The sequence below is a fragment of the Lynx rufus genome, unplaced genomic scaffold (assembly GCF_022079265.1).
Source record: "Lynx rufus isolate CCGP_SWC_20201006 ecotype Redwood Valley unplaced genomic scaffold, mLynRuf1.p SCAF_5, whole genome shotgun sequence".
NCBI lineage: Eukaryota > Metazoa > Chordata > Mammalia > Carnivora > Felidae > Lynx > Lynx rufus.
Genome location: NW_025814867.1, coordinates 98,586,943 through 98,613,669, shown reverse-complemented (window position 1 = coordinate 98,613,669; position 26,727 = coordinate 98,586,943). Strand labels below are relative to the sequence as shown.

General features: G+C 38.7%; 1 protein-coding gene, 1 long non-coding RNA gene and 1 pseudogene across 3 annotated transcripts in view; 2 read left to right on the top strand and 1 right to left on the bottom strand.

The window, feature by feature from the left end:
* Nucleotides 1–26,727, bottom strand: part of CCDC191 (coiled-coil domain containing 191) — an 89,457-nt gene that overhangs the window by 3,886 nt on the left and 58,844 nt on the right. For both annotated transcript variants that reach the window (XM_047099855.1, XM_047099854.1), the window contains 3 exons: nt 17,035–17,178; nt 11,971–12,123; nt 11,306–11,451 (listed from right to left, as the gene is read on the bottom strand). In XM_047099855.1, the coding sequence (XP_046955811.1) occupies nt 11,306–11,451; nt 11,971–12,123; nt 17,035–17,178 (443 nt within the window). The remainder of the gene's footprint in view (nt 1–11,305; nt 11,452–11,970; nt 12,124–17,034; nt 17,179–26,727) is intronic.
* On the top strand, nt 132–19,388 carry LOC124526727 (uncharacterized). The gene is made up of 4 exons (XR_006965725.1): nt 132–711; nt 15,488–15,658; nt 17,173–17,340; nt 18,212–19,388. It is a non-coding gene; the product is annotated as an uncharacterized LOC124526727 (long non-coding RNA).
* On the top strand, nt 19,807–25,071 carry LOC124526503 (ATP synthase F(0) complex subunit B1, mitochondrial-like; annotated as a pseudogene).

Sequence of the window (26,727 nt, the reverse complement as noted above, 5' to 3'; positions counted from 1 at the left end):
GGGCTCAAACTCCCAAACCGCGAGATCAGGACCTGAGCTGAAGTCAGATGCTCAACTGACTGAGCCATCGACCCCAATTTTAAAAGAAGTTCTACTGTGGGTAAAATGCTATCAAACAGCATCATGTGCCACAGAGGAAATTGTTTGGGAGGGGAAGAGTCAGTTGATGCAGCAAACTTCACTGTTGTCTTAAGAAATTGCTACAGCCACCCCGGCCTTCACCAACCACCACCCTGATCAGCCAGCAATCATTAACATTGAGGCAGTTCCTCTACCAGGGAAAAGATTATGACTCCCTAAAAGCTCAGATGATGGTCAGCCTTTTTTAGCAATAAAGTATTTTTAAATAAGGTATGTACATTTTTTTGAAGACATAGAATTCTATTGCATATTTAATAGTTACAGTGTAAACATAACTTTTAGAAGTACTGGGAAACTAAAAAATTCATTTGACTCATTGTGATATTTGCTTTATTGCAGTGGCCTAGAATGGAACCCACAGGATCTCTGAGGTGTGTCTGTATATAGTTTAAAAAGGCCACTGGTAACATCACCTCCAGTAACAAAAACAGCCTTGAATTTCAGTTGAGAAAAGATTACCCTGATGTCAATTTCTGGAATCACAGTTTTGGAGGGTCACATGTTGCAGCTAGGGAGACCTGCAGTGGCCTTTTAGGATAACGCAACTACCTGCACACTGGGAATGAGAAGGTAAGCCAGATGGTCTCCGCCCACACAGGGAGTTAACCTGGTGAACAGATCAGTGCAGTGAGGAGCTACCATGGTGCAGATAAGCACAGGGTACTCACCAGTCTTGTGGTGAGGAGCATCTGAAATTTTTGAAAGAGAATGAACGGAGTTTTTGTCAGACAAAAGGCTTTTCTAGAAGACGGCATGTCTTGAGTAAAGACAAAGAGGCAAGAACAGCATGGTGTGTAGAAGGAATTACAAATAGAGTTATGTTGTGGAAACAAAAATGCAGAGTAGCTGAGTTTATATTTTCACAACTAGAGGCATAGATGGGATTTATTCTGGCTTCTTGACTCTGTCACAAAACCCTAGAAGGCATCACAGTCCCCATTAGTTCCGTGGCTGATGGTTATTTGCTCTTTCTGATATTGGTGATTTTTGTTGGTGGAAGTTAAGCACAAAAAGGCTTCAAGGAGTGCAGCTACATTTGCTTTCTTCCTTCTCCTATCCAGTCCTCCATCTACTGTCCTCAGCTGTCTGGCCACCCAGGCCTCGACCCTGTCTTCCGACTCTTACCTCTGTTCACATCTTTCTCCTGGCTCCCCTCCCTCTTTCTGACTTGTACATTTTATCTCCTACTGTTCTGCCCTAATGGAAATGGTCTGCCCCCTCGAGAAAAATCTTCCTAGACTATCTTTGCCTGCATTTATCTTTCTTTCCTCTGAACTCCTCTTACAGCACATGGTCACAATCATTGGTTTGGCACTTATTTATGGTCTGTATGTAAGCATGTATCTATCTACTCTTCATTTTCTGCTGAATTATGGGAGCCAGACACCATGTTATTAGGCATTTTTTATGCTTGGCAAGTATGTCTTGATAGATGACATGTGCATGTATTGTGTTAACAAATGTGTTGTGAGTCACCAACATAAGAATTCTTAACGTGAGGTCCACGATTCTTTGACATTTTGTGTAACATTGTATGAGATGTGCATATGCCCATTTCTGGGGGTGTAGTAGGTCTGTGACTGTTATTCCTATGAAGGGGCCTATCATTCCAAAATGCTTCAGAGCTATAGTACTGAGGCAATATCAGAAATATAAGTACTTCTCTGTCACTTGTTACAGTCTTTGTTTTAAAGTTTATTTTGGGCGCTTGGGTGGCTCAGTCAGCTAAGCATCTGACTCTTGATTTCAGCTCAGGTCATGATCTCACGGTTCATGAGTTTGAGCCCCATGCTGGGCTCTGTGCTGACAGCACATAGCCTGCTTAGGACTCTCTCTCTCCTCCTCTGTCTACCCCTCCCCAGTTTGTGCTCTCTCTCTTTCTCTCTCAAAATAAATAAACAACAAAAAATAAACTATATTTTGTCTGCTGTAAGTATCGCTACCCTGGCTTTCTTTTCACTTCCATTTGCATGATAAATGTTTCTCCACCCCCTCATTTTCAATCTGCAAGTGTCTTTAGGTCTGAAATGAGTCTCTTAAAGGCAGCATATAGATAGGTCTTGCTTTTTTATCCATTCCATCCTAGGTCTTTTGATTAGAGCACTTAGTCCATTACATTAAAAGTAATTATGGATAAGTATGTACTTATTGCCATTTTGTTACTTGTTTCATGGTTATTTTTGCAGTTCTTCTCTGCTCCTTTCTTCTCTTGCTCTCCTCTCATGGTGTACTGGCTTTCTTTAGTGACATACTTGGATTCATTTCTCTTTCTTTTTTGCATATCTATTACCAGGTATCGATTTGTGGTTACTGTTAGGTTTATATATAACATCTTCTGCATATAGCAGTCTGTATTAAATTGATGGTCACTGAAGTTTAGAACCCATTCTAAAAGCATTAAATTTAAAAAATAAAAATAAGGGGAACCTGGGTGGCTCGGTCGGTTAAGCATCCAACTTCAGCTCAGATCATCTCATGGGTCCTGAGTTCAAGCCCCACATCGAGCTCTGTGCTGAGGGCTCAGAGCCTGGAGCCTGCTTCTGATTCTGTGTCTCACTCTCTCTGTACCCCTCCCCCATTCATACTCTGTCTCTCTCAAAAATAAACATTAAAAAGAATAAAAGTAAAAAAAAAAAAAATAAAAGTACTAAATTTTTATCTACCCCACCTTGGTTTAGGTATATTGTGTCATACTTTACATTTTTTAATTTTGTGAATCTCTTGACCAATTTTTTAAAAATGATTATTTTTGAGAAAGAGCATGAGCGGGAGAGGGGCAGAGAGAGAGGGAGACAGGATCTGAAGCAGGCTCTGTGCTGACAGCAGAACGCCTGCTGCGAGGCTTGAACTCACGAACCATGAGATCATGACCTCAGCTGAAATTGGATGCTTAACTGACTGAGCCATCCAGGTGCCTGTCTTGACTGATTTTTATAGATATGCTTAATTTTACTGCTTTTGTGCTACCTGCTTTTCTTACTCCTGCTTATGGTCTTTCCTTTCCACTCAAAGAGTTCCCTTTAACAGTTCTTGTAGGGCTGGTTTAGTGGTGATGAACTTCTTTAATTTTTGTTTTGGTCTGGGAAACTCTATCTCTCCCATTCTGAATGATGGCCTTGTTGGATAGAATATTGGTAGTTGTAGATTTTTTTCCTTTTACCACTTTGAATGTATCATACCACTCCCTTCTGGTCTGCAATACTTCTGCTAAAAGATCAGCTGATAGCCTTATGGGGTTTTCCTTGAATGTAACTTTTCTTTTGCTGATTTTAAAACTCTCTTTATCACTACTCTTTGCCATTTTAATTACCATGTGTTATGGCAGAGACAAAGAAGCATACTACCTAATCATAAAGGGAACAATCCAACAAGAAGATAAAACAATTAATTATGCACCCAACAAGAGAACACCTAAATACATAAAGCAGCTAATAACAAACATAAAGGAAGTAATCAATAGTAATACAATAATAGTAGGGGACCTTAACACCCCCCACTTTTATCAATGGATAGATCATCCAAACAGAAAATCAAAGAAACAATAGCTTGGAATGACATATTGGACCAGATGGATCTAACAGATATATTCAGAACATTCCATCCTAAAACAGCAGAATACATATTCTTTTCAAGTGTACATGGAACATTCTCCAGAGCAGATCAGATATTAGGCCACAAACCAAGTCTCAACAAATTCAAAAAGATCAAAGTCATACCATGCATCTTTTCTGACCACAACGCCATGAAATTAGAAATCCACCACATGAGAAAATCTGGAAAGACCACAAATACATGGAGGTTAAATAACATGCTACTAAACAATGAAAGAGTCAATGAAGAAATAAAACAGGAAGTCAAAAAATACATGGAGGCAAATGAAAATGAAAATAGAATGGTTCAAAATGTTTGGGATGTAGCCAGAGCTGTTCTGAGAGGGAAGTTTATACAGCACAGACGTACTTCAAAAAGCAAGAAAAATCTCAAATAAACAACGTAACCTTACACATAAGGGAGCTACAACAAGAAGAACAAACAAAGCCCAAACCAGAAGGAAATAAGAAAGGCTAGAGCAGAAATAAATGACATAGAAACTAAAACACAAAACAAAAACACAAGAAACAACACAACAGAACACATCAGTGAAACCAGGAGATCATTCTTTGAAAAGATCAACAAAATTGATAAACCATTACCTAGGCTCATTTAAAAAAAAAAAAAAAAAAGAGGACTCAAAATCAGAAATGAAAGAGGAGAAATAACAACCAATAGCACAGAAATACAAAGGATTATAATACTATGAAAAACCATATGCCACCAAATTGGACAACCTACAAGAAATGTGTAAATTCCTAGAAACATAGAAAATTTGAACAGACCAGTTACCAGCAATGAAATTGTATCAGTAAAAAACTCCCAACAAACAAATGTCCAGGACCAGACAAACTCACAGGTGAGTTCGACCAAACATTTAAAGAGGAGTTGATAACCTATTCTTCTCAAACTATTCCAAAAAATAGTAGAGGAAAGAAAGCTTCCAAATTCATTTTATGAGGCCAGTATTAAACACATACCAAAACAAGATAAATACAATACAAAAAAAGAGAACTAAAGGCCAATCTCTGATGAACATAAATACAAAAATCCTCAAAATACTAGCAAACTGAATCCAACAATACATTAAAACAAACATTCACCACAATCAAGTGGTATTTATTCCAGTGATGCAAGGGTGGTTCAATATGTGCAAATCAGTGTGATACATCATATCACTAAGAGAAAGGATAAAAACCATATGATCATTTTGGTAGATGCAGAGAAAGCACTTGACAAAGTATGACATTCATTCATGATAAAAACCCTCAACAAAGTAGGTTTAGAGGGAACATACTTCAACGTAATAAAGGCCGTATATGGAAAACCCACAAATAACATACTCAGTGGTGAAACACTGAGAGCTTTTCCCTTAAGATCAGGAAATAAGAGAAGGATGTCCATTCTCACCATTTTTGTTCAACATAATATTGTTGAACACAGCAATCAGTCAAGAAAAAGCAATCAGTCACAGCAATCAGATAAGAAAAAGAAATAAAAAACATCAAAATTGGTAAGGAAGAAGTAAAACTTTCACTATTTGAAGATGATTGATACTATCTATAGAAAACCCTCAAGACCCGACCAAAAAACTAGAACTGATAAATGAATTTATTAAGGTCACAGGATACAAATTCAATATACAGAAATCCATTGCATCTCTATACACTGACAATGAAGTAGCAGAAAGAAATTAAGAAAACAATCCCATTTACAAGTGCACCAAAAATAATAAAATACCTAGAAATAAACTAAGGAAGTGAAAGACCTGTACTCTGAAAACTAAACATGCATGAAAGAAATTGAAGATTACACAAACAAATGGAAAGATATTCCATGTTTATGAATTGGGAGAACAAAACAGATTTAATGCAATCCCTATCAAAATACCAACAGCATTTTTCACAAAACTGGAACAGATAATCCAAAAATTTGTATAGAACCACAAAAGACTGAGTAGCCAAAGCAGTCTTGAAAAAGAAGAACAAAACTGAAGGTATCACAATCCCAGATTTCAAAATATACTACAAAGCTGTGGAAATCAAAACAGAATGGAACTGGCACAAAAATAGACACACAGATCAATGGAACAAAATAGAGAACTCAGAAATAAACCCATGATTATATGGGCAGTTAATCTTCAACAAAGGAGGCAAGAATATACAATGGCAAAAAGTCTCTTCAATAAACATATTGGGTAAACTGGACAGTTTATGCAAAAGAAAGAAGCTGGACCACTTTCTTAAACCATACACAAAAATTCAACATGGATTAAAGACCTAAATGTGAGTCCTGAAACCATGAAAATCCTAGAAGAGAGCACAGGCAGTAATTTCTTGGATATCAGCCATAGCAATATTTTTCTAGATATGTCTCCTAAGGCAAGGGAAACAAAAGCAAAAAGAAACTATTGGGACTACATCAAAATAAAAAGCTTCTGCAAAGAAAACAATCAACAAAACAAAAAGAAAACTTATTGAATGGAGAAGATATTTGTAAATGATATATCAAATAAGGGGTTAGTACCCAAAATATATAAAGAACTTATACAATTACACACACACACACACACACAAACAATCCAATTTAAAAATGGACAGAAGACATGAAAGACATATTTCTCCAAAGAAGACACACAGATGGAAACTGGCACATTAAAAGATGCTCAGCATCACTCATTATCAGGAAAATGCAATTCAAACCACAATGAAATATCACCTCACACCTGTCAGAATGGCTAAAATTGAAAACCCAAGAAACAACAAATATGGGCGAGGATGTAGAGAAAAAAGGAACCCTTGTGCACTGTTGGGAATGCAAACTAGTGTAACCACTGGAAACAGTATGGAGGTTCTTACCACAATTGAAAACGGAACTACCTTATGATCTAGTAATTCCACTACTGGGTATTTACCAAAAGTGTGAAAACACTAATTTGAAATTATATGCACCCCTATGTTTATTGCAGCATTATTTACAATAGCCACAGTATGGGGGCACCTGGGTGGCTCAGTTGGTTAAGCGTCCGACTTCGGCTCTGGTCATCATCTCACGGTTCGTGGGTTCAAGCCCCGTGTTGGGCTCTGTGCCGACAGCTCAGAGCCTGGAACTGCTTCAGATTCTGTGTCTCCCTCTCTCTCTGCCCCTCCCCCATTCATGCTCTGTTTCTGTCTCAAAAATAAAGAAACATAAAAAAATTAAAAAAAAAACAATAGCCACATTATGGAAGCAACACAAGTGTCCATCAATAGATGAATAGAGAAGATGTGGTATATATATGATGAAATATTTATGAAGGCCATAAAAAAGAATGAAATCTTGCCATTTGCAACAACATGGATGGATCTAGAGGGTATAATGCTAAGTGAAATAAGTCAGAGAAAGACAAATACCACGATTTCACTTACATGTGGAAAACAAAACAAAGAAAAAAGGAGACAAACAGCTCCCTCCTGCAGGCTCTTAAATATAAAGCACTGGTGGTTACCAGAGGGGAGAGGGGTATGGGAATGGATAATACAGGTGAAGGGGATTAAGGGTGCACTTATTGTTATGAGCCCTGAGTAATGTATAGAATTGTTGAATCACTATATTGTACATCTGAAACTAACACTATATGTTAATTATACTGGAATTAAAAGAAAATGAAACAATGAGGATAACAATAATTGCTTAATCATGGAGATGTCATTTATCCAATGCCATCACATATGTAAAACAAATAGAATAGTATCTATAGTATAAAAATATAAATATATACCAGTTCATCTGAGAGGCACTGGACAGGCATACAGCTGAGCTCTAACTGCAGAACTACACAGGAAGTAGTGATAATGAGACACTTAGGTCTGGCTGACATCCCCACCAAGTATAAAATTCCAGATTTATAAAATTAGAAATCTATATGTAATTATAAAGTAATATATTGAGAAGTGATACAGATATATAAGATTACACCTCATGCTCTTATTAGGATCATCTGACAGAATTACTGCAACTTTAAGATGAGGCCTCACACTTACAAATGTCTCTCTTTCCTTCTCTTTCACCCACAGCTTTTCTAGACAATATTCTTTCATTCATATAACATTGAATAAGAACTTTGAATATCAACTTGTTAAAGGTCCTTTTAAAAGACCCGTGACTAAATTACAGTGTCATTCCTGTAAGAAAATCCGTTCATTTATGTACCAAGTATCTACTGTGCACCCGTGTACTGGGCATTGTCACACACTGAAAACACAGTAGTGAGCCAGATGTGGCCCTTCCACTGCTGGAAGGGACAGACAATAAATGTGTAAACAATAAATTATGTAATTTCAGAGAGTCTCAAGTGCTGTGAAGAAAACAGGGCATGTCAGTGGATAGACAGGAGATGGGGTGGTCAGGGAGGTGCATTGATCCAGGTCATGTGAAAGCTGTGCAAACTGTGAAGCAGACGTGAGGTTTGTCTGAGGAACACCAGGAGGCCATGGGGCTGGTGCCCGGGGAATGGAGCAAAGAGCGAAGCCATGAATTTTCCACGATGCTTTTATATCAAATAGACACTGGTTGAGAATTTATTTCTTGTTGAATGTGTGGATTCCCACATAGATTTCATAACTGAATATTCAGTGAATAGGACCACTATTTTACTACTATATTTTATAGTTTACATTGAATTAGATTGAATTAGAAAACTGGGGAAGGAGATGGATATAGCAAGAAGAGAATGGTTTGGAGTCAGAAAGCCTGAATCAGAGGCCAGGCTCCACCATTTGTTATTTGTGTGCCTTGGGCAGTTTACCTACCTGCTTGTAGCTTCAGTCTCCTTGCCTGAAAAGGGAAACACTGACACTGTACCCCACCCTCTGGTGTGTGCGAAAGCCCTCTCTTAGCTGTCCTGTGCGGCCGCCCCAATAAGTCTCTCAGTCTGTACATGGCAGCCGAGAAACAGAAAGAAAAGTGGACAAACAAGATGTTTAATAACAACACATTAATAATGACAGTAAACAAAACATAGCTATTATTTGGGGCTAAGCATGCACTAAGTGAGGTACTGTGTTAGCCTGTTTAGTCTTCTCAACAACTCCCTAAGATTGGTTCTGTTGTTATTCTCATTTTACAAACAGGGAATGAGGAGGCTTCAAAAGGTTATTTATCCAGGGTCACATGAGGAAACTTCAACCTTCAAACTGAAGTGTTTATTCAAAGGCAAATCCTCTGAGTACCCTTTTTCATTGCTTACTTTTATTTTATTTTATTTTAGCTTAGTTTAGTTTATTTATCTATTAGTCTTTTATTTATTTTTGAGAGAGAGAGAGAATGCGAGCAGGGGAGGAACAGAGAGAGAGGAAGACTCCAAAGAGTCTCCAAAGAGAGAGGAAGAATCCAAAGCAGGCTCTGTGCTGGGGCACTTGGGTGGCTCAGTCAGTTAAGCATCCGACTTCAAGTCAGGTCATGATCTCGCAGCTTGTGAGTTCGAGCCCCGCGTTGGGCTCTGTGCTGATGGCTCAGAGCCTGGAGCCTGCTTTGGATTCTGTCTCCCTAACTCTCTGCTCCTCCTCTGTTCACGCTCTGTCTCTCCCTTTCTCTCAAAAATAAAGGTCAAAAAAAAATTAAATGTTCAAAGCAGGCTCCGTGCTGTCAGCACAGAGCCTGACTTGGGGCTCAAACTCATGAACCACAAGATCATGACATGAGCTGAAGTCGGACGTTTAACCGACCGAGCCACCCAGGCGCCCCTCTTTGCTTATTTTATTTTAGACAAAATTAGAATCAACTTACTGAGGTTTTCCCAGCCCACAGATTTCAGTAACCTGTAAATTAAACAAGGGTGAGCAGGCTTTGTTGGTGGTGGGCACCCTAGCAGCAACAAGATAGGAACACTTTTATAAAAACCAGACACTCACATAGGCACATACACACAAATGAAAACAAAGCAACCAAAAATGAATCTGGGTGTAATGAGGAAAGGGTCACTTTTCTACCTACACAACAATCTTGCCACCTCAGAGCTTGGAGATATATGCCCACCACATTATGCTCATAAGCAATGACAACCGATCACCAAAACATAGGTCATTAATTTACTCTCAAAGGGAAGTATGTAATGAAATTTAGAACATTTCTATCCAAAATGCCTAAAAGTAGAAAACCAAGAAAAAACTTACATAGAATAGCTTATTCTGCAAGGACACTGGATTAAATGAAACATCACTGTATTATAAAAATATGGCAATGTGATTTCACTTATATAAAGTTCCAAACCAGGCAACATGAAATTATAGCCTTGAAGGCTTCATCCTTAGGTCAAAGGGAAAAGAAACACAAGGATGTGCTTGTTGTTTTTTTTTTATTAAATTTGTTTTCAGTGTTTATTTTTGAGAGAAAGAAAGATGGAGCGCGAGCAGGGGAGGGGCAGAGAGAGAGGGAGACACAGAATCCGAAGCAGGCTCCAGGCTCCCAGCTGTCAGCACAGAGCCCGACGTGGGGCTCAAACTCATGGATGGTAAGATCATGACCTGAGCTGAAGTCGGATGCTCAACCAATTGAGCCAGTCAGGTGCCCCAGGATGTGCTCATTATTTAAAAGTCAGGAGAGTAGTTTACCTTTAGGAGGGAAGGGCAGGGCTTGCAATTAGGAAGTTGCCCGTGGGGATTTGTAGGGGCCAGCAATGTCCTGTTTCTTGACCTGAGTGATGGTGACACGAGTGTCCAATTCACAGTAATTCAGTAGGCTGTATTTGTATGATTGATTTAAGCACACTTTTCTATATTTGTGTTATATTTCACAATAAATGTTAAAATAATTGAACTTAAAAGATAAACCTATATGACTAATAAAGTATACGATACATTTTGCTCAGGTGTGTTTCATGGATTTCCTATCATTTTATCCTCTGGGAAGCCCCTGTGAGGTAGAGAGGTGGAGAGGGCAGGCATCCTCCTCCTCATTTTAAGACTGGGACCCTGGAGCTCTAGGAGTTCACTGCCTTGCCTTCATCCTTGTAGTCAGTGGGCAAGCTAGGACTCTCACCCTTCTCTGGTATCTTCGAGTGTCCAGCTCTCCTAGCCCCCACCTCATCTTTCAGACATATTCTGGGCATAGAATATACTCCAGAGCAGGGGTGCCTGGGTGGCTTAGCCGGTTAAGTATCTGACTCTTAATTTTAGCTCAGGTCATGATCTTAGGGTGGTGAGATGGATCCCTATGTCAGGCTCCATGCTGAGTGTGGAATGTGCTTAAGATTCTCTCTCCCTCTCTCTCTGCCTCCCTCCAACTCGTGTCTTGATTGCTGTTTTTCTCTCTGTAAAATACAAAAAAAAAAAAAAAAGGGCGGGGGGGCTCCTGGGTGGCTCCTGAGTGTCCGACTCTTGATTTAGGCTCAGGGCATGATCTCACCATTCCTGAGATCGAGTCCCACATCAGTCGGGCTCCATGCTGTCAATGTGGAGCCTGCTTGGGATTCTGTCTCTCTCTGCCCCTTCCCCGCTAATGTTCTCTCTCTCAAAATAAATAAATAAACATAAAACAATATATTGCAGAGCAGCTGTGAAGTCTGAGTGAATTTTCTCAGAAATCAGAACCTCACCTGTCACTATGTTCCACCGCAATCTTGTGCTTGCTCTGGGAATCAGTCTTGGCCTCCCTGACCACGTTAAACCAGGCCCTGAACATCTTCTTCTGAAGAAAATGTACACACAGTTTTCGTATGTCTTCCTCCAGTTCGGTCATGTACTAGGGATGAGGACAGGAATAACAGTGAGACAAATAATATCATAAAGAATTGGAACAAATAAGCAGTACAAAAGAGAATTGAAGCAAACACAAAACAAAGGAAGAAAGGACACTGGAGGCAGAAGGAGAAAAAGACAACATGGCAGCCAAGATAATATCCTTTGCAATGTATTAAACAATAATGGAACCAGAGGTGTAGAAACAATTATAAGCCTGGGACGGGGGCAGGGTTCTAGTAAAATCACTTGAGCAATTATGGGACAAGAAACAAGAAATGAGTATAAAAACAAAAGCTGATGTAATGATACATTACACTTTATAAACAGCTTATGAAACTGTGAAATGTTTTATACTAAGAATTGATTTGACATTTTCATATTCATTTCAAAGCAAGGAACTGAATTGACTATTCTATATTCTTGAAAAAACAATGATTATGGACATCTGGATTGCATCTGATTTTCTTACATGGGACTGAGCAGGGACATGTATTTAAAGCTTCCTTCCCTGTGGCCTTACCTGTAGCCAGCTCCGGATAACTCTCCTAAGCAATATCTGGCAATAAAATTGATCAGCCCAGGCTGTCTTCCTAGCCAGGCTTTCCTGACTATACTGGAGCCAAGACAACAGGCATTTCCTCTGTAGAGCCAAAGAGTGATGTTCTTCTGCCACCTGGAGAAGTTTTTAAATGAGAAAAGGAAATTATTCCTTATATGGTTAATCATTTAAGAAAGCACAAATCACCTTAGCAAACGATGCTATAAAACACATGTAGGTAGTTGTAGAGGTAAGAATACTAAGGACATTCAGACTATGTCCTAAGAGCTTTGACTACTGACCCTTTTTTATGGGGGTTTTAGATTCACATCATGTATAGCCTTTCAGCGATGACTCCCTAAAGACCACAGTGACTGGCTGGTTATTAGGGAAATGGAATGAACCTCCAAAGCCATATTTCACTTGCACCGAGTTTTGAAGTCAGTAGCTGACATTCTCAGTTTGTTCTCCTGGAGCTTAGACAGCAACTCCATAATAAACTTCTCTAGTATGTACTTAACCACCATCTAACTGAAGAAATGCCAATACTTTCAATTAGTTTTATAGTATGAGCTGTCACCAGAATTGAAATTTAGACATTATCAATAAACCACAAAAACATTTGATAGGAAAATAACATGATGAATAATTTAATGTCTTACCAACTTAAAAGGTTCAGAGCATCATTCTATCAAAACAAACATGTAACTCAGAGTTTATGGGTTTTAAAAGGTAACTGTTACATTCTTTTAAGAGGCAGGAGGGAAAAATCCTTCTCTCTCAATCCTGTCCAGACCATTAGAAATTTTCCCAAGCCTTGTCTAGCTATCCAGCACTGTGAATGATCCAAGCGAATCTCCTAACAGTCATATTTCTTGGTCAAAATAACCATCCAGGAGGCCATTGTGGCCCTTGAGACCACTGCCTGTCCTCACTCATCCTGGCCTGGGAGCCGAAAGGCAAGGGGAGCCTCCTATTCTCCCTGATTTTTATTCTCTGGGAAAACAGAGAACCAAGAAGAAAAAGATTATCAGAAAATCCCATGGAAATTCTGAAAATGGATGTTGGAATAAATAGCATATAGCATATATGAGTTTAAGGGAAAAGCTAAATAACCCTTATGAAAACATGTTACAAACAAGCCAGGAACTGTTGAACTGGACCTTTCTTTTTTCTGTCTCTTCTGGAAGCCAACTCTGATGGGTAAAGAAGCAACCCTTCCTTTTACTGTCCTCCAGAACTTTTTCTTTTACTTCATTTTACTTTTTAAGTTTCAACTGGTGGTTGTTGTCTACACAAATACTCTGATTCTTACACAGTTTAAAGGAATGCCAGACCTGGGCAGGGTTTCTGGCAGAAACGGGTGCCACACTTTAGCTTTGTAACCAATGTGCTGTGTAACTTAGAGCACGTCCGCTCTCCTAAGGCTCAGTTCTCTTATTACATATTGAAAGAGATGGAGAGGACTGCTAATGTTCTAAAATTCTACTGTCTTGTTGTGATAGACTGAATAATGGCCCCTCAGGAACAGTCGTGGCCTGATTCCTGGAAATATGTTACCTTACATTGTAAAAGGGATTTTGCAAATGTGATTAAGTGAAGAATCTTAAAATGTGATTAAGTGAAGGATCTTAAACGAGATTATCCTGGATTATGTGGGAGAGCCCTAAATGTAATTCTAAGTATCCTTGTCAGAGAGAGGTTGGGGGGGAGAGGGGTCAGTATCAGGACATGTGACATGAAAGCAAGAGAGAAGAGTGATTTGAGGAGGGGGCAGCAGAATGCAGGTGGCTGCTAGAAGGTGAAAAAGGCAAGGAAACAGATACCCCTTGGAACCACCAGAAGGAACGTGCCTTTGCCCTGCAAGTCTGATTTTAAGATAATAAATATGGGTTGTTTTAAGCCACTAAAGTTGTGGTAATTTGTTGTACCAACAATAGGAAGCTAATACTCTTGTCATAAGCTGCAGAGATGATTCCTAAAATGTGGTGCTCAGACCACTCAATTTCCTGGGCTACTTTTAAAAAATGCAGATTCCCTGACACATATACCAGCCCACAACTCAGTCCTACTGAGAATACCTGGAGGGGGCACCAGGGAATGTTCATTTTTAGAAGTTCTCCAGATGAAAAGAAAACAGGTTTTATGAACAGAAAAGTTTGGAAATACTGGTTTCAGAACTGTTTTCCTATTTTTATTTTAATTGGGCTTTTCTATTTTTATTTATTTTTTAATTATTTATTTTTAAATTTATATCCAAGTTAGTTAGCATATAGTGCAACAATGATTTTAGGAGTAGGTTCTTTAATACCCCTTATCCATTTAGCCCATCCCCCCTCCCACAACCCCTCCAGAAACCCTCTGTTTGTTCTCCATATTTAAGAGTCTCTTATGTTTTGTCCTCTTGTTTTTATATTATTCATTTATTATCACTATTATTTTTAATAATCTATTTAGGGATTTTCTATTTTTAAAGCCTATAATTGTCCTTTTGAACTCAAACTCCTATTTTTATATTCTAATAAATTAAAAAAAAATTAATTTGGGGGCACCTAGGTGGCTCAGTTGGTTAAGCATCCAACTTCCACTCAGGTTATGATCTCACAGTTTATGAGTTTGGGGCTTTGTGCTGACAGCTCAGAGCTTGGAGCCTGCTTCAGATTCTGTGTCTCCCTATCTCTCTCTCTGCCCTTCCCCTATTTGTGCTCTCTCTCTCAAAAATAATAAACTTTTTTTAAAGTTTATTTATTAATTTTGAGAGAGAGAGACAGTGCAAGTGGAGGAGGGGCAGAGAGGGAGTGAGAGAGAATCCCAAGCAGGCTCTACACTGGCAGCACAGAGCCTGACATGGGGCTTGAACTCATGAAACTGAGATCATGACCTGAGCTGAAACTAAGAGTCAGATGCTTAACCAACGGAGCCACCCAGGCGCCCCAATAAATAAACTTAAAAAAAATTTTTTTTCATTTGGTTATTCACCCATAGATTCAATTTCAATTTCATTTCAAAATCTTATACCTTATTTTTAAAATTTTTAAAAAATTTTAATGTCTATTTTTGAGAGAGAGAGAGAGCATGAGCGGGACAGGAACAGAGAGAGAGAGAGGGAGACACAAAATCTGAAGCAGGGCTCCAGGCTCTGAACTGTCAGCACAGAGCCCGATGCAGGGCTCAAACCCACAGACTGTGAGATCATGACCTGAGCTGAAGTCAGACACTTAACTGACTGAGCCACCCAGGAGCCTCCAAGATGTTTAGTTTAGTAAAAAAATTAGGACAAAAGAAGAGCTTATAAAAATATAAGAGTGAGTCTTTCCACTCCCTGTCTACTTTTTATTTGTGTATTAATAATTGAAAATCTCCCCAAAATATACAAAAGCCAGGTAAAACAAAACTAGAAATTCAATTGGATAGCAAACTATCAGATATAACCAACTTATAATTTGGTAGTATATTGTAAGAAGCAAATTTCAATTCGAATTTCAAATTTCATTTCCAGATTCATTCATTCAGAAGACCAGGGAGTCAGCCCTCCTATCTCATTACAAGAAAAAGCCAAAGCAAAAAGCAATGGCTTAGGGCACAGATGGATCCTCTTGCCCTCAGGCCTGATCACCACAAACTGACTTCATCAGCAGGTCTGGAATACTCAACAGTTCCAGAACCACTGGTAAGGAGGCTGAGTGCAAAAAATCAGGGACAGAGAAAAGACAGTGGGAAGGACATTTTGGGAAGGTAGAAAGAAAGTGTGAAAGGAAGAGAACAAAGAGAATGAAGAATGAATAGATTAGGTAGGGAGGAAAAAAACAGCCTAAGTCATGTGCACAGAGGTATAACCCACAGCATTACTCAATTTTGTGGGACTCTTATTATATTTGGTTTTCATAATCAAAAATGCTAGTTTTACTTTTCAGTATTAACCTGGCCAAATGTGTAAGAGTGGTCATAACTAGTATAGATTACTGTGCTTATTATTAGACAGCATTTTGAAAATAACATTTTATCCATTTTGAGCTTCTGATCATTTAGTTTAGAATGTCCTGCCCTATGTAGTGAGTAAATTTGAAGTTTAATGTTATTTGATTTTATGTATTTCTGTGTGGCAGAGTAGATTATTGTCCCTATAATAGGATTATACACCCATACTTTTTGTGTGTCATATCATAGTGCCTCCCAATGAAGTAGGAACCTTTTTCTCCCATAATGACTGTGAGTTTGGCTCTGGTACTTACTTTGGCCAATGAAATGTTAGTGGATGTGATACAAGCAGAGGCTTTGTATTGGTGTACATATTTGGGTTTAGTTTTGGTACCTCAGACATCTACCAGGTAAAAGCATGGCCTAAATTACTGCTGAAGCCAGAAAGAGGCTTTGGAGAGATCTGAATGTAATCCACAACTGGGCCACAGACATGTGAGTAAGAAATAAGCCACTGATTATTGAGGGCTGTTTGTTATGCAGTTTTATTGAAGTAGAAACCTGACTAATATTCCTTATGGTAGTCATTTTCTCTTTGTTAAAAACATGGCTAAAATTGAGAAAGGCCTCTCTTTATCTTACTTGGAAAGTCTTTAATAAAAAACATTTACTAATTTTGGGGCAGCTGGGTGGCTCAGTTGAGTGCCTGACTCTTGATTTTGGCTCAGGTCCGATCCCAGGGTTGTGGGATCGAGCTCTGCTTTGGGTTCTATGCTGAGCATGAAGCCTGCTTGGGATGCATTCATTCATTCATTCATTCTCTCTCTCTCTCTCTCTCTCTCTCTCTCTCTCCCTCCCCCCCCCACTCCCTCTCTAAAACTAAAAACAAAACAAAACAAAGAAACCTCACTTTGTTTCCAACTTACCCAATTACAGAAATCTTCCTCCATCTTTGATGACCAAATCTGAGCTCTTATCCCAAATAAATACATATACTCAAATAGTAGGTCTGGGATAATATTTCTGGCTTTTAAACACCAAATAAACAATCCTAATTGGGGGTTTATTCTATTTGAAAATTCTATTTATTCATTTTGTAATTTTGGGAGGAAGCTCGTGACACTATACCTGAATGTTTTGCTTGCTTTGCATTCTCAATCTTTTCCAAGGCTCCATGCCTTTTTTTCTTAGCAACATTCTTTCATAATGTTCTTTAGCTGCTGCTTCCAGCTGTTGGTTCCTCTTAATTCTCTTCTGCTTCTCTAGTTCTTTCTGGGAAAAATTAAAAAGTAAAACTGCTGAGGAAGGACCAAGATGGTGACCTAGGAGGTCCTGGACTTCCCTCTTCCCTTGGATGCACTCAGTGTATAGCCACAGATGGAGCATTTCCCTCTAAAAGAAGTCCAGAAACTAGCTGAGCGACTTCCATATCAGGTAAATGAGAGAATACCCACATCAAAGTGGGTAGGAAAGGCTGAAACACATTCTTGACTGAACCCCATCCCTGGCACTGCACCATACAACAGGAAGGGAACTCCCAACTCCGAACTTCTCTCTGAGGAATGAAGGGTTTGGACTGCACATCTAGTATTTCAACTTTTAAAACAACCAACCCAAAGGAAGGGCCCCTAAAAAAACTGGCTCTGAAAGCCAGTGGAGCCTGTGTCCATGAGATACACAAAACCAAGAAATGGTTCTTAATGGATGTGTGAGCACTCCCTATAGCCATCCCCGTGGGGCTCAGCCCTGAGAGAGCAGGCAAAAACGCCCATCTCCCAGTATTTCCCTGAAAGAGTTTGATTGCATACTTTATAAGCTAATTCCTGAGGGTCCAGTTTCTAATTTAGCACACATTCAGGGGTTGGCTATAGTCTTCCCCAGAGACTGAAGTTGTCTGATGGGGCCTTCCCCTGTCCTCTCCCTCTAACTCACTCCAGTGATAAAACAAGACCACCAGCATCTCTCTGGAAGGAGTGTGGATACAATCTGGTTACCCAACATTTATGACAACCACCTGAGGGATGGGACCCTGGTTTGCCCGGCTCTGAAAGCCAATGGAGCTTATATTCACAGGTCCTATAGGACTGTAACAAAGAAGCAGTTTTTAAATGGGTTTAGAAGCATCCCTCACCCCCTGTGGCTACACACCTGGGCTCAGTGCAGAGGGAGCAGGCAAAGACACATCTCATAGTTTCTCTCAAAGGGGCTTAGTTACCTACATTTCCAGCTGCTGCCTGAGGGTACAGTTTTTAATCAGCTTGCATCCAGGTGCTGACTGAGATTCTCCCCTTTGGAACACTGACAGGTCTTGGTACAGGCTCAACTACTGGGAACTAAGAACAAAGGCAGCAGACTGAATGATCACAGAGGTCTGAGAGACAACCAAGAACCTGGGCCAAGCTGACAAGGTTCATCTCCTACATAAGACCACTCTGTTAAGACTAGGAGAGGTGGCTGCTTTATCTAATGTGCAGAGACCAAGAGCGTCAAGAAAAATAGAGAAACGGGAATATCTTTCAAACAAAGGAACAAGATGAATCTCCAGAAAGCAATCTTAATGAAATAAGTGACTTGCCTAATAGACAGTTCAAAACAGTGGTTGTACAGATTCTTACTGAGGTCAGGAGAGCAATGTATGAGGAAAGACAGAATTTCTCCAAGAGATACAAAATATATTTAAAGAACAACCCCAAACATAAATCATACGGCTGAAGAATACAATAACTGAACTGAAAAAATTCAATAGAGGGGTTCAATAGTAGACTATATCAGGCAGAAGAAAGGATCAGCCAACATAAAGACAGAGCAAAGAATCGCTTAAGGCACTAATGGTACACCATCACAGGTACAAATATTTCCATTATACAGGTTCGAGAAGAAAGGAGCAGAAAGCTTATTGAAAGAAATACTGGCTGAAAACTTCCCTCACCTGGGGAGATAAACAGACATACACATCCAGGAAGCCCAAAGAATACCAAACAAAATGAATCTAAAGAGACACACACACCAAAACACATAATTAAACTGTCAGAAGTTAAAAGACAAGGAGAGAATCTTAAAAGCATCAAGAGAAGAACAACTTGTTACATATAAGAGCACTCCCATAAGACAGTCAGCCAGTTTTTCAGCCAGAAATCTAGCAGGCCAGAGATAGTGGGATGATGTATTCAAAGTGTGAAAGAAAAAAACTGCCAAACAAGAATCCTCTACCTGGCAAAGGTGTCCTTCAGAATTGAAGGAGAGATAAAAGAGTTTTACAAACAAAAGCTGAAAGAGTTCATTACCAATAGCCCAGCCTTACAAGAAGTGTTAAAGGGACTTCTTCAAGTTGAAGTGAAGGACACTAGTAACATGAAAACATATTAAATTATAAAACAATAAAATTTACTGGTAAAGGTGTGTGTGTGTGTGTGTGTGTGTGTGTGTGTGTGTGTGTGGTTTAATCCAGAATACTCTAATATTGTAATGGTGGTGGGTGAATCACTTATAACTCCAGTATAAAGGTCAGAAGACAAAAGTATTAAAAATAACTATAGTGATAATTTGTTAATTAAGAATTATAGAATATTAAGAATTATAGAATTATAGAATATTAAGAATTATAGAATATTAAGAATTATAGAATATTAAGAATTGTAAATTGTGACATCAACACAAACTGGGAGCAAGAGTATAAAAATGTAGAAGTTTGTATACAAACTTATCAGCTTAAAACAGACGATTATAACTATAAGATGTTTTATGTCAGCCTTATAACCAAAAAGTATAAACCTATAGGTAAGTACACAAAAAAAGATAAAGGAATCAAAGCATTCCACTACAGAGGATCATTAAATTACAAAAGAAGAAAGCAAGAGAGGAAGAAAGGAATAAAGGAACTACAAAACTACAATAAACAATATGGCAAGAGTAAGTCCACACCTATCATTTACTTTATTTATTTTTTTAAATTTATTTATTTTGAGAGCGCATGAGCAGGGGAGGGGCAGAGAGAGAATCCCAAGTAGGCTCCACACTGTCAGTGCAGAGCCCAATGTGGGGCTTGAACTCACAAACCGTGATATCATGACCTGAGCTGAAGTTGGATGCTTAAGTGACTGAGCCACCCACCCGGGTGCCCCTTATCAATTACCTTAAAATGAACACAGACTGCAGTGCCTGGGTGGCTCAGTTAAGCATCTGACTCTTAATTTCAGTTCAGGTCATGATCTCAGGGTTATGAGATTGAGCCCTGTGTCAGGCTCTATGCTGAGCGTAGAGCCTGCTTAAGATTCTTTCTCTCTTTCTCGCTGCCCCTCCCCCACTTGCACTCTCTCTGAAACAAACAAACAAAAACCTAAATGCACACAGACTAAATTGTCCAATTAAAAGCCATACAGTGGCTGAATGGATTAAAAAAACCCAGGACCCAACCATCTGCTGCCTGGGAGAGGCTCATTTCAGCTGTAAGGACACATAGAGACTAACAGTAAAGGGATGGAAAAAAGATATTCCATGCAAATGCAAACCAAAGAGCAGGGGTAGTTATATCTACATCAGACATTAAGCCAAAATCTATAATAAAAGATAAAAAAGGTCATTATATCATGACAAAAGGGTCACTTCATTAGGAAGAATTATACCTCAGCAAAGCTGCAAAAAATAAGTAAAAATGCCATGACCCAAACACTAATGAATTTCAACAAATAACTAATTAATGTAATTTCAACATATAACTACTAAACAGTGTGCTAATCATGGTAACAGAACACTGGAGCATCATGGGAAACAATTCTGCCAAGAGGGTGGGGAAAAGTTGGTCGTAAGTACTACACAAATGAATGCCGTACATATTCTTAGATATATTCAGTATTGTTCACAGATGATTTGTATGTCACTAAGTTCCCCCAAAGTAAAACATCTAGTTAGAAGAGCAATCAATATTTCCCCCTCATTATTATGGGAAATGTAGCAATACAGTCCCTTCGTTTGGATTATGGGGTAGAGATTTATATGTAAATAATACCCTATTTAAATTTAAAGATACTCTATACTCCATTTAATGCCTACAATAATATTCTTACACTGGGATTTTTAAAAACATGATGAACAAATAAGTCCAAAAAAGAGTTAAAAATATTTGATGATCATTAGGCAGCCCTCCCTTCTCTGAGGAGGAGAAAGCTTAACCATCCGTGGTGATGCACTGAGAAAAGACACCTCTGTTCTCTTCAAAGAAGAACTGCACCCCGAGAGGCTGACTGAGGAAGATGATGGAAGCTTAATGGTTTACTGTAAAGGTATTAGGATTTCTTGTATTTCTCTTTTTAATAAAAATGAGCTATAATAAAAGTGAGAAAAAAAACTACCTTAAAAAGGTGAGTGGTAGCAACTGATACCCGTTATGAGAGTCACAAGAACAAAAGCAAAGACTTTACAGTAGTTGTCATCTATGTAGTGTAAATATAAAAATATTGAATTTAAGCTTCTTTTTCTACCCTCCCCCCCCCCCCCAATTTCACTTGAGGAAAAAAGTGTGCTGAATTAGCTGATTCTGACAAGCTGCTTCATTGCTGAGTCTTATGCAAGAAAAAAAAAATGAGAGAAGCAAGTGGAACATTTCTGATATGGAAGGGAGATTTGTCCTGATCTTCCATTCCAAACTACCGGTTTCAGTACAAATTCCTCAAGATGAAATGTCCACATTCTCTAAATCACTAACATAAAATTATCTTTATAATCTTTATTCCAGACACTTGAGATATTGAACTGAATGGTCAGAAATAAAAATCATTTATAAGAATTTTCTTAATGAGTAACAAGGAGCAGCTGAGGGTTATGTGGGGAGGAAAACAGAAAAGTAGCCATTTTCACATCCACTGAAATGTCCCTGTAGCATTGAGATGGCAGTTGCAACTTACAGACAGCAATTCAACACAGACAATAAGCCTTTGGAGAAATCCTCAGTCTCACCAACCCTGTTCACACACACACCTAAGTTATGGTGTAAATATTTTCCTAGAATTACAATTCTATGGCTGATGTTGTAGGTTCAAAAGAAAACCCATTTTTGGATGGAGCAGAGAAAATGAGTCTGTATTACTTTTTCTTTTCAAATTTTTGTTTAAATTCTAATTAGTTAACATACAGTGCAATATTGGCTTCAGGAGTAGAATTCAGTGATTCATCACTTACATACGACTCCCAGTGGTCATCAATAACAAGTGCCCTCCTAATACCCATCACCCATGTAGCCCATCCCCTACCCACCTCCCTCCACCAACCCTCAGTTTGTTCTCTAGTCTTAAGAGTCTCTTATGGTTTGTTTCTCCCTTTTTTCCTCCTCCCATATGTTCATCTATTTTGTTTCTTAAATTCCACAAGAGTGAAATCATACAGTATTTGTCTTTCTTTGACTTATTTCGCTTAGCATAATACACCCTAGTTCCTTCCACATCGTTGCAAATTAAAATAGCCTTCTTTGAAGTTTACTTTTCCATGAAAAAAATAGAAAGAAAAACATTTAATAGAAAGCTGCTTGAGCCAAAATTCGGTTTCCACAGCAAATTATTTAAATATATATTTTACCTCTTGATTAAGGATTCCTCAAGAGTTCACTGTATTTCATTAATATTACCATATTTTCCATTTCCTGTATATAAAACAAAGGATTACATGAAATGATGGTGTCTGCTTTGAGATGGCACTTATATTGGGGTTTCATATAGCATAGTTCACTCAGGCTAAGAAGGGATAAAAAATTAGGGCATCTTTCTGATTTAAATCATTCAACAAGTGATGTGCAAAAAATAAGACTAATCTGAACGTGTATATGTGCATGTGTATATTTCTCCACCACTACTACTTTGAAAGACCAGGAATTACAGCAAGAATTAAGAAGACTACAGGGCAGTCAACACCATTCCCAAACTCTGCCTTCTGTCCACTATAAGCCACCCTTTCATTGTGTTCTGGCACATATTCTGGAACATTTATATACTCCTGTAATTTATACCCTTTGCTTTCTGGTATCATGAATTTCTCCCTCACTATTGGATCATTCCCATCGCTATGCAACTATGTACATGTAACTCCCATCTTTAGAAAATAAAATAAGGCAGAAAAAACAATCACCAGCCATGACAGAATCTTCTTTGATCCCATGTGACCCCTATTATACTCATAGTCATGAATGAGTTCCATCTTGCCAAATCAAAGAGTCTGTCCTCCTTTTAATTGAACTCAGCACTATTTAGTCCAGTTAACTACCATCAACCCCTTTCCAGAAATGGTTTTTCTCTCAGCTTTTTTGACAAAAATTTCTTCTGGTTCTCTTTCTACCTCATTAGCTTCTCATCCTCAGTAATTATTTATACACTCTAGGACTTGGTCTTGGACCCTTATATTTCTTCTCCATCCAATCTCCCAAGCTGATTTCATCCATTCCCAGAGCATTAATAACATTGACATGTTTTTGACTTTCACGTTCCTTACTACAATCTTCATATCCAGGCTTATATATTCAGCTATTTGATACATTCAGTTGGATGTGTAATAGGTATCTCACATTTAACATGCCCCTACTGGACCTTGCAGAAGCCTCCTTAGCATCTTACAGCTCAAATATCACCTCCTCAGAGAAGCCTTTCCATCTTGCTTCCCTCATTCCCCCATTTTACCTCTCCCTCCCTACTTCGTTACCTTGTTTACTTCCTATTCTCCCCAGGTAGCATATAATCTTTGTGAGGGCAGAAGTGTTGTCTGTCTTCTCCATTGCTCTATTCTAATACCTAGAATGATGCCTAGCACATAGTAGAGGCTCTATAGATACTTGTTTAGTGAACAAATATGCTTGTTACACAATTATGGAAGACTTCAAATCTTGTCTGGTCTTCTCTGATAAATTTATCTTTTCAACCAAAAACTTCATCAATTGTCTGTTAATCAAAAACATATTTATATATCCATAAAAGTTACTGCCTGATAAATATTACTAGAAAGTAAGCTTTTCAGAAAAATGGACAATGGGATGTTAAAGTTTAGATTTTTTTCTTTTTTATAATTTTTTAAAAATGTGTATTTTTGAGAGACAGAGACAGAGAGAGAGAGCGCGCGCATGAGTGGGGAAGGGGCAGAGAGGGAGACAGGGAGACACAGAATCCAAAGCAGTCTCCAGGCTCTGAGCTGTCAGCACAGAGCCCAATGTGGGGCTAGAACTCATGAGCTGTGAGATCATGTCCTGAGCTGAAGTTGGATGCTTAACTGACTGAGCCACTCAGGCACCCCTAGATTTTTATTTTCAAAAGGTCACTGAATGAGACCCACAAGTGGCCATCATACTGCTACATCTGACAAGCTACCCTGTCAGGGACACAGAAACACTAAGCCACCATCACTTGGGTCATCAATGAATGACCATGCTGTCCCAGGTCATACTTCCTGCCATAGCTACAGTGGCCTCTTCTGACGAATGCAGAATTTCTAGCACCAGCTAAAATGTAGGTAACAAGGTAGGCCCTTTCAGAAAGGGCAGTCATGTCTTAACCCTGAACCACTTCTTTCTGAATATACAGGACAAATTTGTCATAGGCTTATCCCTAAGGAATTGTTTTAGTTCCTTTATCCTGAAACATGTCAAAGGACTTATCTTGTATTTCTTATCCAAAGAAATACATGAGACTGCCCCAGAAACCTTCTCTACCATATCAACAGTAGGGTTGCTCATCTATGTAATTAGAAAATATGGTACCTCATACTGTAAACAGATAATAAGAAAAAAGAAATCCCAACTAGAAGAAGAGAAGCAGGCTCCCATCAAATACATCCAGGATGTGACTGATTCAGAGAAGTCATAGCAGGCACTAGTTCAGAAATGTCATTATCTTTTTGTCCAGAGGAATAATGCTGCCATGGCCTTGGTAGTTGCTTACTAGGAATGGCTGTATCAAGTACACAAGGAGGTAAAGAATTGCCTGTGCAGAATATGATGCATCAGAAGGAAAAAGACCTCATGATAAACTGGGTAGAGAAATACACTGTGGAGAGCATGACTGCCCAGAAGCAAAGGAGACAACTGCCAAATGTATTTTAGATCTGAAGCTGCTTGCAAAGAAAGCTCAAACACAGTTTGAACATGCATCTATCTTTATTGAAACAGCTATAGTAGATTTACTAAATGGAAACTAGTCTATATGACAAATCTCTTGGTCTACCGTTTTGGACTAATGTTATATTTTATCTGCAGGTCATAGTGATAGGGAGGTTCCCACCTTTTTGCAGGCTTTTGCTCTAGGAACTCCACCAGGCTGTCACAGAGAGAATCGAGGGAATCCAGATAAAGTTCCTACCATGGTTCTGGCTCGGGGAGAGTAACAGCAGTCACTGTAAAATCTGCCCAAACCATTCTCCCTTGGGAAACAAAGCCTTCATCTGCAAGTGGCCCTACTTCAGTGTACTAGTGGACTGCTACTGCAGCTGGGGGGAAGAGAGCTCTGCCCAGACTTGCCCCCCATATCTCACCTAAGTGGAGGGGGAACCTCACACAGGCAAAGGCTTTAAGGTTACAGACTGAGCTAGCGGATACCGAAAGGGAAGAGTAAACAATGAGAATGCTGTATTTGTATGGACATAAGATTTTTCATATTGAAGAAAGTCAAGTATCTACCAAAGTGCCCAAAGTGATGGTGTTAGGAAGTGGGGCCTTTGGGTGCTTAGGTCATGAGGGTGGAGCCCTCAGAATGGGATGTGCTGTCATAAAAGAGACTCCACAGAGCTCCCTAGCTCTTTCCACTACGTGAAGACACAGCAAAAAGTTAGAAAAACTGGAAAAATCGGTGAAATCTGAATAATGTCTGGTGTTAATAGTAATGTAATAATGTTGGTTTCTTAGCTTTGACAAACGTACCATGGTAATATAAGATGGTAACATTAAAGGAGAAACTGAAACTGAGTGAAGGTTGTAGGAAATCTCCCTGTACTACCTTTGCAACTTTTTTGTAAGCCTAAATTATCCAAAAGAAAAAGTTTATTTTTTAAAAATGATGGGTATTAAGGAGGGTACTTGTGATGAGCACTCGATGTTGTATGGTAAGTGACGAGTCACTAAATTCTACACTTGAAACAAATATGTTAACATTTTAGTAGTAATGCTCTATGTTAACTTAATTTAAAAACTTAAAAAAATGACCTTCAGCATATAATATAGGTTTTGAAGAATTGTGAATGACAAGTGAAAATACTCATGATAGACTCTGAAATGCAAAAAAGGAGCTTAAAAGCTACATGCACCGCCCCTTCCCCCACCCCCAGGTTATCAATTAAGAGAGAGATGCTTAGAGAAAAAGAAGTAAATATACTAAGGTATTAAATAGTTACCTCTTAGTGCTGAACTCATAGATGTAAAAAAAGTTTTTTTTAGGTATTCTCAAATGTTCTGCAATGAACAGTAATATAAGATGTATTGACTTTGTATCATTGTGTTTAAGTATTTTTAATTTTACATCACGGTATTTAAGTTATGGGAGAGCAACGAGAAGAGTAAACATCACTCAACAACTTTACTTCCTCTTCTGGGGAAGGAGTTAGTATGCTTTCACTTGTACGCAGGATAGTTGTATCAAGTTAAGCAGAATTATGATCTTGTTGTTGTCTTTATTTGGAGATCAAGTGTGAGTTAAGAAGATATGTATGGATGCCAAGTTGATAAGCGGTAGACTTGTTAATTTTATGTGTTAACTTGAATGTGCCACAGGATGCCTACATGAAACATTTAGGGGTGTGTCTGTGAATGTGTTTTGGGACGAGATTAGCATTTGAATCCATGGGCTTTGTAGACTGTCCTCC